Here is a 21,117-nt window from a genome sequence, read left to right as displayed (position 1 = left end):
CCAACATGAGAGCCTGCATTCCGAATGAACAGTCACTACCTGACTGAAGTCAGGGCTTACTACGAAACAGATGGCGCCGAAGACGGCACATGATTTGAAAGGAGAAAGCACGTTCCCTTGCGACTTACATTGTACAGTTGCGCTTAGAGTATGTTTTGCTTTTGTTGAGTCTATATATATATATATATATATATATAGAGAGAGAGAGAGAGAGAGCTCTTTACGTGATAGACAATTTGGATGGACCGAAAAAGTGCCAATCCTCATATTCCAGGAAAATGAGTAGAGGACAAAGAAAATGGTCATCACATATTATTATTGCTGCCATCCTAAAACTTTCATTCCTACACAATAACTTAACGACAATCTAACTCCAAAAGACGATGTAGCATAATAGTCTTCTGCAGCACCATCTACAAAAACTCAGTAATTTTTTGACAAAACAAATTACAGCAATAAATGGTCACGGAGAATCAGGCAAAGTGGATGCCAGTCTTGTTAAAGAGAGAGAGAAGGTACAAAAAGTCTACCTGAGTAAGCTTTGAAGATCTCTTCTCCTCAAAATCCCCTTGTCTCAGGATGCCCATAATTTTGTCCTTGAACTCAGAGGCCCCTGCTCCCTCTGCATCATCACCATCGATCTCCATCTCTTCATTGTCTTTTCCACTGTCCAGTTCCATACTAGAGTCCCCAGCAGTATCACCCAAGGCAGCTGCATCCAGCATAGTGCCTTCATCTGAAGATGGTGCTTGCGAAATTTGCAATGCCTGCAATGTCTTATAGTTCTTTTCAAGCAAAGAAAGAACAGATTTCTGCCTGAAAATGGAACCCAAAGTTTTGTTCTTCCTGTTGAAACATAAACGGATAAGCCCATCCCATTCCTTAAAATTCACAGGAGGAAGTGGCTTCCGAGGCTCAATTCTAACAACAGAAGAATCCACTTTTGGTGGTGGCCTGAAATTGTTCCTTCCAACTTTCAAGAGATGAGAAATACGAGCCAGCAGTTGAGTATTTACTGAAAGACGGCAGTACAGTGTGTCTCCTGGCTTGGCGACAAGTCTCATTGCAAATTCCCTCTGGAACATGATGACTGCACATCTGAACACAGGTTTGTGAGCCAGAAGCTTGAATGTAAGAGGCGATGAGATCTGATAGGGGATGTTAGCCACACAGATATCGAAGTATGGAAGCTCGCACTTCAGAACATCTCCTTGTATAACCTAGACATTCCAAAATTTAAATACACATCAGCTTCAAATAGCTCGAACCATCAAAGCTTTGTGCATGACAAAACAGATATTTGATAAGGTTAAGATGCTTTCAGCAATTTAAATCAGCTATTTCAGAAGTTTAAAATGTTTTCAGCAATTCAAATCGGCTATTTCAGAAGGTTCAGATGTTTTCAGCATTTCAGGTCAAATGATAACTGGTGAGGAACCATGAGGCCCAGGGAAATGTGCACGGCCAACACAAACATGCTATGCATTTGATACTGTAAAGCCAAACAATCGTCAAAAAGGTCAGCATCTAAATTATGAGTTTTTACCATTCACCGTGTACCCATCAAAAAATGTGAACACATGGATTTGCCAATCAATTTGTAAAGAAAATATGAGACATTGTAATGGTGGAGCTATCCAATTTAACTAAATCAATGTTCGTCATTGCCACAGCCTATAATGATATCAGCAAAACAGTTTCTCCCTTTTCTGCTCCCAGAAATCTGAATAGAAAAACCATGCTAGAAACAAATGCTGGCAAACGTATGTGATGACAAGTCCTCATCAAGAGAACACTGCAGAGATAAGAAGCCATAACAAGTAAACAAAAAAAATGTGGCACAAAGCAGAAAATAATTGCTGCTTCTACAACGACCTCTTACAGGTTAGGGTTGTGCTTGTGCCAAATATTCAATTGAACCCCTTATGAAACTTTAGGCTCATGCAAGATGAACCACTATAGATGAGAAACTAGTTACATTTCACTACTTTGCCGTAACTGACATCCAGACAAGCTAAGATAGCATACCTAATCTACTTGTTTTATAACACATGAGCGTAAATGTATGAGAACTAACATTGCATTTTTCAACTTGTGCACAGGCTTGACGCTTCCTCGGGTACGTGAGGAGCTGAAGCAGAAATCATCTCTCATGTTAAACCTATAGGCCCCACTGCCCAGCAATAGCATACAATAGGGGACCAAGAATGGATATAATCCATAAGATAGATAGATTAACTGCCTAAAGTAGAACAAAAAATAAATCCTGAACATCAAATTAATCCTTGTTTCTTCCTCTCTGATAATAGGCTACCAAGTCAATTGGATATAAATGGGATAAAGGCCACCAACGCAAAGCCTTGAGAAAGAGACAGCAAGAGTGCAATCACTAAATTTTATATAACCACATATTATGTGCATACCTTCAACTGATTAGCAACACCTGTGCCCTGGAAGCGACGCTGCAACTCCAAAACCATTCGTGGATCCATCTCTATGGCAACAACTGTCTTTGCAACTTCAAGAAGCTTCTTGGTAAGGTTTCCTGTACCAGGACCAATCTCCAAGACAACATCAGTGCTCTTGATTCCAGCCTTTTGAACGATGGTGTCAACAAGCAGCGGGTTTTTCAGGATGTGTTGGCCTTTTGATTTGTGAAACTGTACTCCACCTTGGTAGTGATCAGCTGAAGATGGCTTCCCTTTTTTAACTTTCCCACCAGCCATTGAAACTATCCACAAAAAATCCATGTCATTGAGTTAGGTCAGTTGTTAGGAATACCAATTTTGCATGTCCATGATCCTCAATGAGAAGATGAAGCAAAACACAACAACTAGTTCTCATATGTTCACATAAACCAAAAACCAAAAACCAAAAAGATTTCAGCAAATTAAACAGACTCATGCAAGCAGCTATAGAAGCATCACCAAAACATTTAGCTCGAGTTACCATTACATTTGATATTCTAGCTAAAATAGATCATGAAAATTTTATTAGCTAAAGAGTCCTATCTTGATCATGGTTATATATCAAACACGGGGTAAGAACATAATAGGAGAGAACCTTTCAATACAAGATAGTCAAAAAAGGCGATATAGTAAAAGCACCCATCAAAATGTACCTTTTAAAGAGAAAATACAAACAACAGTTAATCCACAAAAACATGCTTCTTTGTAAACCACCAAGGCAAAACAAGAAGGAACAGCAGAACAAAGACCCTCTAAGCAGGGGAACAAGCATCAGTTTGTTCCATAAAAATAAAAAATCCAATTCAAGCCAACACTATTCCTCTTCCCCTTGCATAACCAAAAAAGTCTTGCTATTGAATAAACAACAAATTTGAATTAAATTTATAAGAAAACTTGATATTTATCTATTTCAAAAAACTAGTTGTTTGTCAACCTAACGAAAAATTAAGGAAAAGGCCCGCCATCGGAAATAGCTGGTTTCATGTCCTTCCTCTTCCCCAGTTTCACAGCCTTCTCGGTACTCATCAGGTACATTTTCCTATTCGCTTCTTTCCTTTCTTGCCATCTGCTTGGCCCCTCTTCCTTCTGTTCATAGGCATTCACATTCCTTACAGCTGCAGCGGCCGGCCTTTCAGCGCGGCTAAGGCCCTTCACGGCATTCAGGGGGGCGGCCTTGATCCCGTAGGCTGCAACCTGAGCTTTCTCTTCTTTCTTGCTCCACATTGTGACGCACACAAAACTTTTACAGAGAAGACCCTAGCCTAGATGATCCTACTGATTCTGAGCCGAAACAACGGCCGAGTCACTGATTTCCCAAATCCTAGTTTATCCCACAAAAACCGGTATATTCATGCAATATACCATCTATCTGCTACCGAAAGCGGAACAGAAAGTATGGGGAAAACCCTAGACAAATGAATTAGGACGAGCAATCTCTTCAGAAATAACCAACAATTCTATATCGTTCCCGAACGAAAAAAAAAACAATCTTTTCACTTAAAGAGCTCAACACCCACCTCACTCTTTTCCGAACACAAACACGAAACAATAACCCTAAAACTGAAAAGACGAGAAAATAAATACGACAAGTTGAGATCCAATTCCTTCAGAGAATTGAAAGAAAAAGAAAAGCAAACAAAAAGGAAGAAAAGCCAAAAACCGGAAAAGGCATTCTGGTTCCGACGCTCGTTCTCCCTTAATTGAGAGAGAGAGGAAATGATGGAAAGAATGAATCAGAGATCAAATGGAAGAAAACGAAAGAAATCTTACCACCCGATGATGGAGGAAGAGATGAGGAACCTTTGGGAACGATTGAAACCCTAGCGCAGAGATTGACCGGCCCTCGCAGAGCCTCTCCCCCGACCCCCTCTGCTCGGCATGTACATCCTGTATACGTGAGGAGTAAGAAACAGTGAAACTGTGAAAGGGCGGTGAACGGGTCGGATCTGTTTCTAAACAATGGTTGAACCAGATCCATATTTGGAACGTCATCACAAACAGGGGCGGCTATCGGGCCTGGTGCCTAACTGGCTGTCGGGTACCCGGGCCCGCTTAAACTGGGGCCGGGTCCAGCCTGATTGCTTAATTATCTCAGTTACGGTGTCAACGGGTCGGGTTTGGTTCAGACCCAGGTTGGACCAGACTTGGACCATATTTTTGGGTATGGTATCGAGTCTCGACCCAGGTCTAATCGGGTCTACTATAAGAAAAACCATACCCGGACTTGATAGCCAGATCATACCCAGTCAAATAACATTTTTTTATCATTTTTACATTGAAATTTTGAGGGTCTTAATTAAAACTTGGGACAGGTCCGGGTCTTGTATAAAATTTCAAAAACTATACCAGGGTCCATGTATTAATCGGACCTTTGGGTCCGGACTCAGGTCTTAATCGGGTTTTCTTATTTGTCACCATACCCGGACCCTATAGGGTTTGGTCCACTCAGGTTCGAGTAAACCTGACCTGTTGACAACCCTAGTTATCAGGCCTGTTTTGGGTCAGGTTTGGGCTGCAAAATGCCATCAAGTTTGGGTTGTTCCAACACAATGGTCTAATCTGATCCGTAATGAGTCGAGCCCATGTGCAAAAGTGTACAGGGCTAGATAGACCCAACCCATTAACTAGGTCGGCCTAAAGGGCTCAGCCCGAATCCGGCCTAAAATCCACTTGAGCTTGATAATAAGTATTTCGGGCCTATCAGACGCTAATTGGGCCAGGTTTTTTTGGATCTACCTCAAAACTAAAAAATATTATATCTATTCCTTAGCTTTCTAACAAATCTAAAAATGCAAGTTTTCATTGTCAGGTTACAGTGTTATAGATTTAAGAATAGGAGAATTTCTACATAAAATAGTAAAACAATTATTGTTTTTTCTATTCGCTAATAGTTTCAGAGGTCATAGTTTTAGAATTTGAGAATATATGAACATGAAAAATGAAGTGTTGATCGTCTTCTTTTCAACGACTCCTAGATTATTGAAAAGAGAACTACAATCTATGAGATATATAACTATCACATGACATAGAAGACGAAAAGCATAAAATGCAGGATTCGGATCCTAGGTGGATCCAGATCCACAAAACACAAAATGATATTAACCTGGCAACGCTGAAATCTCTACAGCTTTGATCTTGAGATCATGTAAACAGGTCCTACTGTGATCGCCATTCTTTGGATCCTAAAATTTTATAAGTTAAAAATAAAAGTTTTCCACTAAAAGATTTATTAAAAAAAAAAAGATTCAAGATCTGGATCCAAATTTATGAAGAGTGTGCAGACCATTCTTCAAGATCTCACACCCTTCCTCCTTCATTTAGTAGCTATCAACCGTATCAGGGACTTTCAATCATCGATGTTGAGGCGAAGCAGGTTATATGTTCCCCCCCGAACAGGGGAGTTAGCTACATCTCATGTTCGGGGGTCCCAAAGAGCACCACGTATGTAAGCATGTGTGTCTCGTATCCCCATGTTTGTCAGCATTAATTAGCGTTGGAGTTTGATGTGATTGCAAAGACTTAAGTACCCTCTCCTCCATTGGTGCAAAAAAAATGACGATTCTTAAAAAGAAGTGGTTGTAAAGACTTAAGTGCCCCGAAGATGATTATTTAAGACCCAGTCTCTGCACTGCAGGATTATCCGAGAAAGAAATCTCCCTTGGAAGAGACTATGAACATCAACCCTCTCACTCTCTCTCTCCCTTCTATTTCTGCTTTTGTGCACATCCAGCAGAAGATCATACATTGCTCCATCAAGCACCGACTGACCTGCACATTGACTGTTGTGAAGCCTGATTCAGAGTTTTTACCCTTACAGGAGGAGGGTTTGGGGGCTCATCCCAGCGTGAGTAGCATCATTCAACTAAATGAGTTGTAGATCCTGATTCAGAGTTTTTACCCTTACAGAAGAGGGGTATGGGGGTTCCTCCCAGCGTGGGTAGCATCATTCAACTTGATGAGTTGTGGAGCTTGATTTAGAGTTTTTGCCCTTATAGGAGGAGGGTTTGGGGGCTCCTCCCAACGTGGATAGCATCATTCAACTTGATGAGTTGTGGAGCTTGATTTAGAGTTTCTGCCCTTATAGGATGAGGGTTTGGGGCTCCTCCCAACGTGGATAGCATTGTTCAACTTGATTCGTTGTGGAGCCTGATTCAGAGTTTTTGCCCTTACAGGAGAAGGGTTTGGGGGCTCCTCCCAGCGTGGGTAGCATCGTTCAACTTGATTGGTTGTGGAGCCTGATTCAGAGTTTTTGCCCTTACAGTAGAAGGGTTTGGGGGCTCCTCCCAGCGTGGGTAGCATCGTTCAACTTGATTCATTGTGGAGCCTGATTTAGAGTTTTTGCCCTTACAGAAGGGGGGTCCGGGGGCTCCCCCCCCCCGACACGGGTCCCGGGTGTCGTGGTCAAAAAATGCACAGGGTGTCGTGGTGAGAAAGACATATGTTTGTTCCAAGCAAGGTTGAAAGAAATCAATGGAAAATCCAACAAGGAGCATGTCAGAATCAAGATGTGGATGTCAAGCGAGAATGGTGTTGTGCAACTCAAATAACACAAAATAATAAAAGTCTGGTTTTTAGTTAAAATGGAGAATGAAATGACAATATAAATTGCTTAAAATTTATAAGAATAAACTAGACTCAATAACGAAGACACCACTTTTTACGGATTTGAAATATGACCTCCTGTTAGAGAGATATGGCCCTGACAAGTTTGTCCTAATTCGGGTAACGATTTACAACGATTTGCTTACTGAATAACACTACAAATCGCTATAGTAATTTGCGAAAGACACTACAAATCGCTATAGTGAGATTCAAAAACACTATAAATCGTTATAGCGATTTGCGAAAGACACTACAAATCACTATAGTGAGATTCAAAAACACTATAAATCGCTATAGCGATTTGCGGGAGACACTACAAATCGCTATAGTTAGATCCAAAAACACTATAAATCGCTATAGCGATTTGTGGAAGACACTACAAATCGCTGTTGAAAAGTCGAATAACTCTATAAATCGTTGTGGGGCTCGTTGAAGACCTGAAAATACTACAAATCGCTGTAGGAAAGCCCGATAATACTACAAATCGTTGTTGGAAGGCCCAAAAAAAATTGGTCCGAAGGGCGCTGCCCCCCGCCAGGGGCACCCCCCCTGGACCCCCGCCCGCTGACCGCGCAGCGGGATCCGCGCCGGGGGGGAGCCCTTGGACCCCTCCTTCAGTAAGGGCAAAAACTCTAAATCAGGCTCCACAACGAATCAAGTTGAATAATGTTACCCACGCTGGGAGGAGCCCCCAAACCCCCTCCTGTAAGGGCAAAAACTATGAATCAAGCTCCACAACTCATCAAGTTGAACGATGCTACAGTCAGTGCGCAGATCAGTCGGTGTTTGATGGAGCAATGTATGATCGTCTGTTGGATGTGCACAGAAGTAGAGAGAGAAGGGAGAGAGAGTGTGAGGGTTGATGTTCATGGCCTTCTCCAGGGAGAACTCTTTGCCTCGCTTGATTTCTTCTCTAGAGAGAGAGAAGGTTTTATAGTGTTTTACGAAGAAAGAAGAAGAAGACTTTGAAGAGTCAACATCATCCTCAACTTTCTGAATGGAGGACATGTTTGTCCTTTTTTTGAACTGTTTGTTTTTTCTTTTTTGAATAAAGGGCATTTTTGTCATTTTCTCAAACCATCACTTTATGAGAAGAATAGCAAGAAAGGGTACTGAAGTCTTTGCAACCACACCAGACTCCAATGCTTAGTGATGTCAACATACACAGGAATACGAGCCCCATGTGCTTGTATATGTGGTGCTCATTCAAAGCCTCGAACACAAACGTGGGATTCAGTGAATCATCGGGGGGGGAACATACACCACCCTCTCTTGTTGAGGTGGCTGCATTGTGAAAAGACGAATCTCAAGTGCAAATCCTAAGAAAAAAAAGAGAACCACCAAAACTAAAAAAAACCCATAAAAACACCAAAAATATATTGGTATTAAGATAATCTAAACTTAATAAACTACATAAAAATAAATAAAATAATAATTAAAAATACAATCAAAATCATCTTGGGCTTAAGTAGTCATTTATATGTTTGGCGAGAGCGGACAACACTTAAACTTAGCGCAGGCTCAATTTGGGTGTTTGTTGGGGATCTAGACACTAGGCTAGGATAAGGTTACTAGGCTATGTAGGTTAGGTTAGGTGTGCTGAAATTTTTATAGAGTAACGACACAAGAACTAATTAATTTCAAATCTGTGAAATAGGGAGAAGACCCCCTTATTTATAGGTTTTTAGCATATCTGGATATATTTCTTATGTATCCAAGATCCAAAAAAGATCTATGGTTGTGATTAAATATGTTTAAAATAGAGGGCTAGAATTATATTCTTAAGGTAGTGATCATGCATAAATTTATGCATAATTTTTATAGGTTTACATGCATGATTACGTGTAAAAAATGATTAAAAATACTTGTTTGACAGTAGTTTCATTGATTTCAATTAAAATTGTAAATTGAGCAAATTGAGTCCTCTTTGAGTCTTTTAGCAAAATTAAATAAGTTTTTAGAAAATAATTTTTGAAAATAGAGACTTTTAAAATTTTAGAAAACCTTGTGGACTCTTTTTTAAATTTTTCTTAAAAATCTGATTAACCCTAATGATGGGTTATAAATAATACTCTTAAGAAAGAGGGGGGTGTCTTTCCCACCTTAAAGCCCATGCCTTCTCTCTCTTCTATCTCTCTCTCTACAGGTTCCTCTTCTCCTTTCTCCTCTACCTTCTTTCTCTTTCTTCTAACCTCTTTTTCTTCATCGGTGGATCTTTTTCTTTCGTCGAGAAGGCGCACGTGACAAGCATAAAGTGTAATACCCGTAAAATTCAAGTGGTTTTATACATATTGGGCCCGGGATTCATTACATAGATCCAAAAGAAATATAAGTATGGGTATTAAAAATCATAATATTTAATAGATAAATAACTTAAATTATTTTAGAGAATAATAATAAGTATAAAAATGGATTATGTGGGGTTGGATCCACGGTTGGACCCAAACGGATCCAACATTTTGGATCCACCATCCCCTTCTAACCCGGATCCACGCTCATTATGGATCCAGCACTAAAGAGCCAACCTGGATCCACGCTAACAGCGGGTCCAGTGTCGCGGGGTTTAGACCCAGACCCGACTGCGTTATATTAAATAGAATTCAAGAATCGTGCCTAGGGCATGATTCTTGCAAATGGAAATTTTTTGCAGATGGGAGCATAATCGTCGGGGGTCGCCTCTCGTTAAAAGGGGGAGAGGACCTCATCCTTCTTCATCCTGCTCTCGTGTTCCCTCTCTTTTCCCCTTTGTCGATCGCCTCTCATCTCTCTCTTTTTTTTTGCCGTTCTTGCACACGCAGCGGGAGCAACAACATCGGAGCCACCTGAAATCAGTCGCCAGCCACTTCCTCCTCCTCCAGTCGTCAAAAAAGGTAGGTTTTCTACCTCTTTTTGTGTGAAGTATGGATTGAATCCGCCTGTGATTAGGTAGGTCATGGGGAATCCCAATTTTTGTTTTACATTACAAGCCTGTCAATGCATTTCTTGGATGCTGGAAAACCCAACTCTGTGAGTCAGGGTCTTCCGGTAGCAGTGACCTGAAGTTGGGGTTTTTTTTGTCTAACCCTAAACCAGAAATCCCAAACCTTATCGATTTGGGAATTTTCTTGTCTAACCCTAACCTGCAAAATCCCCAAATCAAATCGATCTGGGATTCGACTGAGGTATTGGATAGCCCCAGTCGTGGGGTTTTCGATTTCTTGAAATGGATAAGCCCAGGTTTGAGGGTTTCCTATTTTGGGACTCGATAAACTAAATATGGAAGGGGGTGGGGGGGGGGGCGACTCTTGGTGGTACACTGTAATACATTATAGGATTTCTTAGTATCTCCATCAGCCATCTTACCATTTATTATAAAATGAATTTTTTGTTGGATGTCGATTTTCCTGTAGGAACATCAAAATTTGTTTGAATTAGTTATTATTATTACTTTCTTGGTTGTAGCAGCACCATGTGGTCAAAAGGCAGCATATTGATTATGTTATGCTGTGTCGATGCAAAACAGAAATTATGTTTGTCGACTTTCATAAAAATCATGCTACATAGGTTTTTGAGAATATGTGTTTTGAAACCAAAATACCTTGTAAAATCGACATTTGATGCATGAATGATGATATATGCACTTAATCAGAACTGTGTGGCAACATGGTTTGTCCGGCTGAGACAGAGTGACAACCTTGTTTTGTTTGAGAAACTAGTCGGTCGGTGTATATTGGTAAGTCACCCAGGAAATTTTTTTTGATGATGTGAACACCCACATCATACGTATATGCCATGTTCAGGGTATGGTTCCATGCTCACCCTACCACATGTTCTGACAGATTAATACTCAGATCATAGGGTATGTTGAGAAACTTTTGGATTTGACATAGGTCAGGGTACATGACATACATAAGTTAAATCAATGTTAACAAATATAAGTTGATAACTCTATTTGTTATTACATATATACAACTGAGTTTTGAATATTTAATGGTACATGTTAGTATGCTCTGCATGTTTCCACTTAGACTCGTTATGAAATGGATTCTGAAATATTGAGAATGCCTGCAAAACTAGTATAACTGAATGTGATGGCTTAGATGGATATAAAACAAATCTTTGGCAGATATTTTGTTTTAAAAAATTTGGGAGGTTTATCTTGAATTGAAAATTCATGTATTTCTTTTAGGCATGATATCTGATCATGTTTTATTATTGACTATGTATTTTTAGCATGAGTCTGGAAAATACAGCATGCTTATTTTAGGCTATGTTTGCTGAAATAGTGCTTGTTATTTTCTATGAAATAGAGCATGTTGTGTGGTAGCCGAGCTGCATTGGAAATTCATGTAGTTCTTTTCGGCATAGGGTACCTAGCCATGTTATTATGATTGTCTGTGCATTTTAGCAAAGCCGATGAAATAAGGCATACATAATTTAGACTATGTTAGCAAAATGGTGCCTGTTTTGAGAACATTTTACTTCATATGAAATCCACCATTGATGAATGTGTACAGAAGTCTGTATATACTTAAGATTGTCACATTGAGTTCAAATATATGACGGTGCACTTAGTGACATATGGATATGTGCCTTTCCGCGAGGCAGACACTTGGGGGACCTTGCCTAATAGGCAATATTGATTGAATACCCGATGCGAGTACTTGGGTGCAATGGAAATAAAGTTGTTGAGAAATTTTGAGATTTTTGTATAAGTGCATACATGAAATTAATGTGTGTTTGGCATGTACAATCATGCATAAATGTTCTCATGTACTTATGAATTTTGGATGAATGCAAGTGTGTTAAGTGATGTGTGTTTGGCATGTACAATCATGCATAAATGTTCTCATGTACTTATGAATTTTGGATGAATGCAAGTGTGTTAAGTGATTACATAAAAGCACTTGCACATGGATGGTGAACACATGCATATAACTGTGGTAGCTCATGCACATTGTTAAATTGGTATGAATGAATGTGTATTTGGAATCATGTTGGTATCATTGCATAAATTGCATATTGTTATGATTTTTGCGTATGATGCATCGATGGTCTAAATAAATCATCACAGGCCTGGAGAGCCTTGAGCCTTGGTTTGCTCTTTCTTTAATTTTTTAAATACATCACAAAAATCACATTTATACTATGGTTTTAATTGTGTTGTTCTATTTTTTCCACGGGTGGTAGATCGTGAAGAGTTGCGCATGCTGATTTGCGAACTTATAGTTGCATGTTGATTTGCAAGCTTGTGTTATTAATTTTGCATGTTGATTTGCAAATATAATTTTATTGCTCTATATTGCACTGTTTGATGTGTTTCCACGGGCTGGAGTCTCATGATGGTTCTTGCAGGGGTGGATGTGAGTTTTTGCTTTGTTTTTGCATGCTAAATTGCAAAACTCAATAATTGGCTTTTAATAAAAAGATAATGAATAAGAACAGTGTAATATATGTTCTAGGATATCTCATCTGAAGTATGAGAATCTTAGAGTTTTGATCATGGGGAGACTATGAGGATACAAAAACTCTATGTGCTTTATGTTGTCCCCTGAACCCGATATTGAGGTTCCTTCTCCTGACCACGGTTTTAGGGAGAGTTTGCTACTTTACCTGGGGGTGGTGTGTTTTGACACATTTGTTGTTTTGGTACCAAGGAAGTGGCACATGTGGGCGTGGGGTGTCTCTTGTGTCCCCGACATTAGATGTGAAGGTCTAATGTTTCGAAGGTGATTCAGTCGAGGGCTAAGTTCGGAACCTAGTAATAAATTATAAATTGTGTGTTAAGCTACCCTGTGAACTTAACTTGACCTTGGGGATTGTACTCGTTTGGTATATCTATGGACAACGGTAATTAAAAAGAGGAAACTTAAAGTTATATGCATTTAATAGGGCATGCATATGGAAAAGAAAAACCTTAAGGAAAGATAATAAAGTGTTCATGCATTGCACATAAATCATGCATATTCATGTTATGCATTAGAACATGCATATGCTATCTATTCCCTTAATTGTTATATGTTTGGTGGATGCATGATGTTAACTTCTAATGCATGTTAAATGTCTGTTCTACTTGAATTGTAATTCATGGTATTGATTAATGTTTTTTTATGCCTAATAGATGCATCATGTTGTATGAATGCATACCTGAATTATTTAATTGTCATAATTGCATTCCTCTGAATCATTACATGAATTCATATTTGTGGTTATGGGATATTTATATGTTGCTAACCATGTTACCTGCTAGTTAGCTTCTGATACATTATTGACTGTCGTAGCATAAATCTTTACTTATTCTTGTATATACTAAAAATCACACATGGCACTCACATCACATACTAGATTCATGATATACCTGCATTAAAAGTTACAGATTTCCTACTTAGACAGTTGTAGTCTAATTCCTATAAATTTATCATTTTTCAGGTAATGAATACAGTATATGAGCGGCCGTGGGCTGAGGTTTCGATCAAGATTTTGGATTTACTGTTTCAAGGATGGTTCGAGAAACTCTGATGTTAATTTTCATTGATATTGAAATGAAATAAATGATTTTGGTTTGCTCCTCACTGTAATGTTTCAGAATGCTTAACCTTATAGTATGACTTGTTTTCGCTGTTTCAAAAAAAAAATCCTCAAAATTTGGGTTAAGATTTTGGGGAGTAACAAAAAGGCTGCATTTTTTTATCAACCCCTCCATCGAAAATAGATTGCGAGGTACGTTTCTTCTCCTCCATCTCTTTGTTTAAGTCGTAGGTAGTCTAGACCTCCCTTTAATTCATTGCATACATAAAAACATATTTTAGCATTGCATATCATAGAATTTATTTTCAGTAATATTGTGTCATCTAAGATAGGAGATTTATGATGATTGTTTTCTGCATATTCGAGTAGGAATATGTTGCATTGTAGGATAATTTCTATTAGATTTCTTTTCTCGTTCTAACAATATTTTGTTTTTTTAGAAAATGCAATCTATATGCATATTTATAGGCCAACATACGGATCTGCATGATTTCTCATTCACATAGGTAAGTTTGCCTTATGAAATGTTAAAAGATCGACATAGATTTCTGAGTGCACACAGTTCTAGATCAGACAATATTTTTTTAGAAAGAAAACATCACATGCAAATCACACTGATTTGTGCAACTTGTAGACTGTGCTTCTTCGATCTACAGTTTTGCATGCACAGGAAATCCAGTCTTGATTAGAGCAGACTTAGCGTTGAAGACTTCCTTTTCGAGCGGACCCAGACCATGTTCATATTGCACCAGTTTACCGTGATTTATGGATTCATGAAATTTTTTATCAGGTGCAAGGCTTGCATATTTTTCTATTGAAACACTGATCTATCATTGTGTGCAGCAATCAGACCATATGTTGTATGGTTCTACATGCTTGATGTTGGTGAAAGCTCACAGGCCTGCATAGGTGCCATAGTTGTTGCATGTTATAGTTAGATTAATACATAAGTTTTTCAATATAGCTTAGACTAGGTTGTTGACTCATTGTTTATTTGTTTATCTAACTAGTTTGTTTTAGATTTGTGTTTTATGTTATGGTTAATTAGTTCTAGTTGAATTCATGTTTTCTTCTTGTTGTTGTTGTTGTTGTTGTCATTCATGAATTAGCCATTTAGTTAATTCGGCAATAGGCTAATCATATTTATTAAAATTAGTTATTTTTATTTTAGTTAATTAGATTAGACTTACTTATTTCATAATGTTAATGAGTCATTTATTTAGTTCACATTTTCCTGAAGTAGAATGAGTAATTTGTTTTAGTTACTTCATATTTATATTTCATCAAGTGGTTATATTAGTTAGTTTGTTTTAATTTGTTTCAAGGTTAAGTAGTTATTAGTTAGTTACATATCAATTTATTTGTTTTGAATTAGTTAGTTTTATATTTGTTTCAAAGTAGTTAGTTTGTTTTATATTTCATTCATAGTTTGTTATTGAGTTTGTTATTCAGTTAGTTATTTGTTACAGGTTTGTTAGAGTAGTTAGTTAACTTTTTGTTTTCTTGTTTTTAAGTGACTAACCTTTATTTTCCCGGTATAGTTGTTTTTCGTTTGTTTTTGTTTTGTGTTTTTATTTTGTAGGAAAGTGATTGATCGTGTGGTGAGCCCTCAAAAGTGCCCTTGAGGAGCCCTCTGAGGTTCCCAAAAGGTCCCCTCAAAAGAACCCTTTGAGCCCTCAACAAAAAACAAAGGAATATCAAATAAAGCAAATGCATCAAAAGCAACTAGAATCTCAAGCAATGAAGACCCTTTTCTTTTCTTTTTAGTTTAGGACTTATTCATTTATTCATTTTGAGTTTGTAATAAGGCCATTTAATTATTCTTTTATTATTTGTTTAAGCCCTCCACAGAGGGTCGTACTCTTAGTTAATTAATTAATTAATTCTTTTATTTTTCATGGCAATAAAGAGTAGATTAGTTTTCTATAAAATACAAAGTGTTTCTCCCATTCCCTGAGATCAACCCAGATCTCACCATAGTGTAAGCCAGTTTTAGTATTTGGTGTCTGGCTTGCATAAATCGTTTTCTATCAAAAATATCTTTTAAAAATCTATTTCGTAAAACTTACACCAAATTTTTTGCGCTGTTGTCAGGGAACGGCGATAGAAAGATGAGTATTCACTTTATTGCCCATTGTGTGTTCTCATTTTACTTACGATTGCTAGTTTCCTTTTTGTTACTTATTTAGGGCTGCTAGTTTATTTTCCTATTTATTACTAAGGATTGTTAATTTATTTCAGTACTTAGGATTGCTGAACCATGTGTTTGTGATCCCTAGAGACCAATTTACTATTCTTGCATGACCTACCTATTAGGATACCCCTAGGAGGTGATTGCTCATGATTGGTACCGTGCTCATAGTTTGCCTTTCGCAAAATATATTTTTGGGTGTAAGTGTGTGGTGTTTGTTTACTACTTTCGTGCTTTATTATTTTACCCACTTCGTGGTATATTATGGTTTGATCACGCTGCATGTTAGGTAGATAGAAAGCCCTTGTTTTAGGACGGTTGCTACACCAGTCTACCTTGAAGTGTATGCAAGAGCGACGCTCGCTTGACCCTGAGCATATTGAGCCTGTTGAGGACCCCAAGTCTATTATTAGGAGAGCTTGTCGATCCAACTCCATGGTTGAGGATTAGCAGTTGACCCGTCCCCTGATAGAGTATTTCATTCCCAATGAATATACTTCTGCCTCCTGCATCACTAGACCCGTTGTAGGAGCACCACAGTTTGAGATCAAGGCCAGTATCATCCAAATGTTGCCATTCTTTTATGGCCTTAGCAACGAAGACCCCTATCATCATCTCGATGAGTTCTTCAAGATCTGCTCTACGCTGCAGAACAATAATTTTGGGGATGATGCACTGAGGTTGACGTTGTTCTTATTCTTCTTCAAGGATAAAGCCAAATATTGGCTGAAGGCCTTAGATACAATTCAAATTACCACTTGGGAACGAATACAAAGAGAGTTTCTCAAGAAATATTTTTCGATTGATAAGACAAACCAATATAAAAAATCCATCACCAGCTTTTCCCAGATTGAGGGGAAACAGTTTCATGAGACTTGAGAGAGGATGAAAGATCGTCGAAAGTGTCCCCACAACCAGGTGCCCCGTTGGCAACTGGTGTAGTACTTTTATGACGGGCTGACTGAAAAGAACCGTCAGGTGGTAGACGCAGCCTGCAGAGGCACTTTTATGCTGAAGAGTGGGGATAAAGTGTGGGCCTTGTTTGAGACTCCGAGCAAGAATTCGATGCACCATGGGTCAGCCTCACGTTGCGAGAGGGCTACACCTGCTCAAGATGAAGGAAAGAAGGCTGGCATTTACGTGATAGGGACACACCTTAAGTTGAAAAACAAGGTCGATCTGCTGTCCCAAAAATTGGATCAGCTGTTGTCGAATCCCTCTCCAGCCGTGTTGGTGTGTGTGTTGTGTGCTAGCCTAGCACACTATGTGTTTGACTACCCCGCAGTGCCACACTACCCTAAGTTTGTCCAGGAGCAAGCTCAAATGGTGCAAGGTTTCGCTAAACCCGTGTCCAACCCATATTTTAGTACTTATAACTCGGATTGGTGAAATCATCCCAATTTCTCATGAAGGAATCCATAACAACCCTTTGTACATTCCCAGAACCCACTCAAACAAGGTGGTTATTGTTATCATTGCAAAATTTTTCTCCTCCCTCTGTGAGAGAGAGAAAATGATTATGCGAGTCAAACTCGATCAAAGTTTTGAAAATGGTTTTGAAAATTACTCGCCTCCATTTTAAAAAATTGTGGGAAAATTCCGTGGAATGAGATCCGCCTGTCGGTACGAGGTTCAACCGTTCCTGGCGCCTTTACCAGGGGTAATTGAACAAAGGATCAATTGTGTGCTTTAACTTGACTCAAATATCCAAATCATGTTCTATTTTCCTAGAATAAACAGAGAATTCAGCATGTGCTATGAAATTTTGAAAAAATGCAAGTTTGAGAAATATGATGTTTGCTTGGAAAAATTGAGATGTGCTTGAAAAATGATTCGAAAAGTGCTTGAAAACAAAATTCCTAGGAAAATCTTTGAATTTCATTGGAAATCAGAAATTGTATTGGAAAATAACTTTTGAAGGGAAAACTGATTCCCAAGAAAACTTGAACTTTGAGAAAATCGTGTTTGAGATTTGGACTGCTTTTCTAAGAAAATCAATTTCTAAAATGGATTTGAGAATTCTGGAAAAATCAAGAAGTTCATTGAAAAATGATTTTTGAAATGGAAAATGGATTCTCAGGAAAAACTAGGAACTCTGAGAAAATCAATTTTTGGAATTTGGGTTTGAAATGAAAATCAATTTATGAAGAAGATTTGAGAATTCTGAGAAGCCAACTTCTGAAATAATTCAAGGAACTTTGGAAAAATCGATTTTGGGATTTGAAAATGAAATTGGGAATGTGAAAACCTTGTAAAATCTTGATTTGAACTTGGAAAATACTTTGAAATCTCATTTGAAAATTTAGAGTTCTGAGAAAATCAAATCTTGAGAAAGACTTGGAAATTTTTGAAAAAATCGATTTCTCTAAAATAGAATTGGATAATGAGTTTTAAAATGATGCAAATTAAATGAATGAATATGAATTTTTGAAATTAGCCTAAGAGTGTAGGCTGAATGTGGCTAATACGAAGATCATAAATCTTGATTTTCTTCGTATTCTGACTATGGCTATAAATATGAATCGCACCAAGTTCATAAACTCCCTAAGAGCTTGTGCACGTGCTATTCGTGTCAGCCATAGTGATTTTGGAAAATGTGCATATGCATCATATATCAAATATTGAAATTTGCATAAATTAAACTATATGCAATGCAGTCCTATTCTAAGCTGAAAAGTAATTCTTATTTCAGATATTACATTGCTTTTTACATTAAATTGAACGAAAGAAAAGAAATAAAATAACTAAATCTTCTTCTTGGATGTTCCTGCAAAACTAGAAAACATGTTAGCATAGAAATGTAGGTTTATCTGGATTTATCCGAAAATATTAGAAATTATCGGATATTATTCAGATATAAACCCAATTCATACCTATTTGATATAAACATGAGAAACATATAATGAAAATTCAAAGAATAAAACTTGGAAATTCAAAATTGGAGTAAAAATGACCAAAATATCCCTGATGACCATGAAATCAGGGTTTTATATGAGAATTTTTGTAAAATTTTGAATTTTAAAAATCAAACGAAATAAAATTAAACATAAGATGATGCAATATGATGATATGCATGAAAATTTAGAAAATTAAAGTTTGGAATTTCGAAATTGAGGTCAAATGACCAAAATGTCCCTGATAACAAGACTATGGCCTTGGAACATGGGTTTTCTGAAATAAATTTTGTAAAAATTGAAATATGAAATCCAAATGATATTGAAATTAACCTTAATATGATATGATATGCTTATTCACATGATAAAAACCTTAAAATGACAAAAATATCAGAAAATATCAAATTTAACTTGATTTTTGCTTGATTTTCGCCTCTGAATTTAAAAGTAAACTAACACATAAGGTAACTGAACTTGGAATTGAGCCAAATTTGGCATGGACACCTAGACTAATCCTAAAAACAGAATGAATCTCAAATATCTATATTTTTTATATTTTTTTAATATAAAAATTTAACTAGAAATCCTAAAAATCAAGATTTTGCCTAAAATGCTAACTCTAAACTGAATTTCGAGTACTAAACTACCATAAAAAATTCCCAAATTTTATGGGGTGACAAAGGACAGTTAAGAAAAAAAATTTGCCTTTTCGAAATTCTAGTTTTGACCTATGGTCGGAGCTTGACAGCTCCGGCAAGTCGGATCGAAATCCAGCGACTCTAAGACTTAGGGCAGATTGACAGGTTTCGGGAAAAACTATGGGAAAAAAATAAAACGATGGAGAAAATGAATGAAATTTTAGGATAATGTTCCTGACAAACAGAAGAAAATTTCCTCTTTTTATAGTTTTAGGATTCGGGCTATGGTTTGGAAGAGAGCAGAGGATTATCAGAGATCTAGATCTCTGTAATTCTCAGACATTGGAATTTGATAGACAAGGAATTTAATTCTGGGAAAAATATCTAGGCTGCTCCTAAAATTCTTAAATTTTGAGGAATGACAAAGGGAATAGTGAGGAATAACTTCACTGTTGAGAGTTTTGACATCAAACCTACAGATTGAGGCATCACAGCAGATTAAAGTCAGTCTAGACCCTGACAAGGAAAAAATGAGATTTTTACAGGTTTCAGGAAAACTCAATTTTTAGCAGAAACTAAACCTTATTGGAAAAATCTAAAAAAATACTGAAAAATAATAGATTCCAACACGGATCTACTGTATTGTTTTAAGGAGAATTTGGATCGTCCATTTGTGAGATCTCAGATGTTCTTATATGCTAAAACCAAACCTGTAATTTCCAAAAGGGTGAAATTCTGATGCAGCATATGATTTATTTAATAAAGTTTAGAAACCCGAATTGATCCAAAATTTTGGAACGAAACCACAAACAAAATAACATAACTTTAATAAATTTTTCAGAATTTATTGACAAGAAAATAAACATGAAATGATGGTTGGACTACACGCATAGACTTAGACACTACAAAACATCAAATAAAACTATATTACATAAGTAAAATGACCATGAAATAATGCAACTAACCCAAATGCACATTTTAATATGAGATGACATGGAAAATAAAAATCAATAAGGGGCATAACCTATTTTTGTTGTTGGCTTATGGGATGAAAGATCCAATCTATCGATTAGATGAATCTTTCATTCCATTGGCTCACACACATAATATGTATGCGTTTAACATAGAGGAATGCTTGAAATGAGACTAAATAGAAATATACGATGAGTCTTAAGTATTAGATCCAAACTCCTACTATATCATAACATGGTATAAAGTAAAATTTAAATCATACATGCCAATATATCCAAATTTTTCCATCTTAACCCCTTTGACATAATAGATTCAAAACATTGTCGTGGTTGGGATTGACATCAAATCACGCCCATATCTTCCTAAGAAAACAATATTTATACTAAACAGTTTCAAAAGGGGAAAGCAGCAGGCTACTAGCAAAGAGAGATCAAACGAAAGAGTTTAGCAGGCTTAAGGGGTCCTACCTTGGATCGACAAAGAGGTGGCTACACTTGTTAGGCAAAAGGGCGTTGCCTTGGTGATTGCAGTCTTGTGGCTGCAAAGAGGATGGTGGGAAATAGCTCAGTTTGGTGGCTGGAAGTGGAGAGTTGCTGCTCGGCTTCAAGGTGGCTGCAACTTGTGATCTGGCTGGAGGTTGGAGGGAGTTGTTGGTGATAAAGAGGTCCACCACCTGAAGGTTGAAGGAGGGGCACCAATAGGCGAAGCTTGCTGCTGTGTAAGGGGCAATGGAGGCTGCTGGCAAAGAGAGAGAGAGAGAGAGAGAGAGAGAGAGAGGGTTGGGTGTGAGATGCCTCTTGGGAAATAGAAAGGAGGAAAAGGGGTAATAAGGTGGCTGGACCAAG

At 37.6% G+C, this 21,117-nt stretch overlaps 1 protein-coding gene across 1 annotated transcript; it reads right to left on the bottom strand.

Annotated features, from left to right (window-relative positions):
• Window positions 1-283: 283 nt before the first annotated feature.
• Window positions 284-4,344, bottom strand: LOC149829811 (ribosomal RNA small subunit methyltransferase-like). Its single transcript, XM_090015638.1, has 3 exons — window positions 4,239-4,344; window positions 2,424-2,731; window positions 284-1,220 (listed from the first exon to the last, which is right to left on the bottom strand). Exons 2-3 carry the CDS (start codon window positions 2,724-2,726, stop codon window positions 474-476), a joined length of 1,050 nt encoding a protein of 349 aa, XP_089871764.1. The 5' UTR covers window positions 2,727-2,731; window positions 4,239-4,344; the 3' UTR covers window positions 284-473.
• Window positions 4,345-21,117: the final 16,773 nt, after the last annotated feature.

The sequence above is a fragment of the Nuphar pumila genome, chromosome 8 (genome assembly GCF_984573655.1).
Source record: "Nuphar pumila chromosome 8, dmNupPumi1.hap1.1, whole genome shotgun sequence".
Classification (NCBI taxonomy): Eukaryota; Viridiplantae; Streptophyta; class Magnoliopsida; order Nymphaeales; family Nymphaeaceae; genus Nuphar; species Nuphar pumila.
This window is presented reverse-complemented; position numbering and strand designations above follow the sequence as displayed.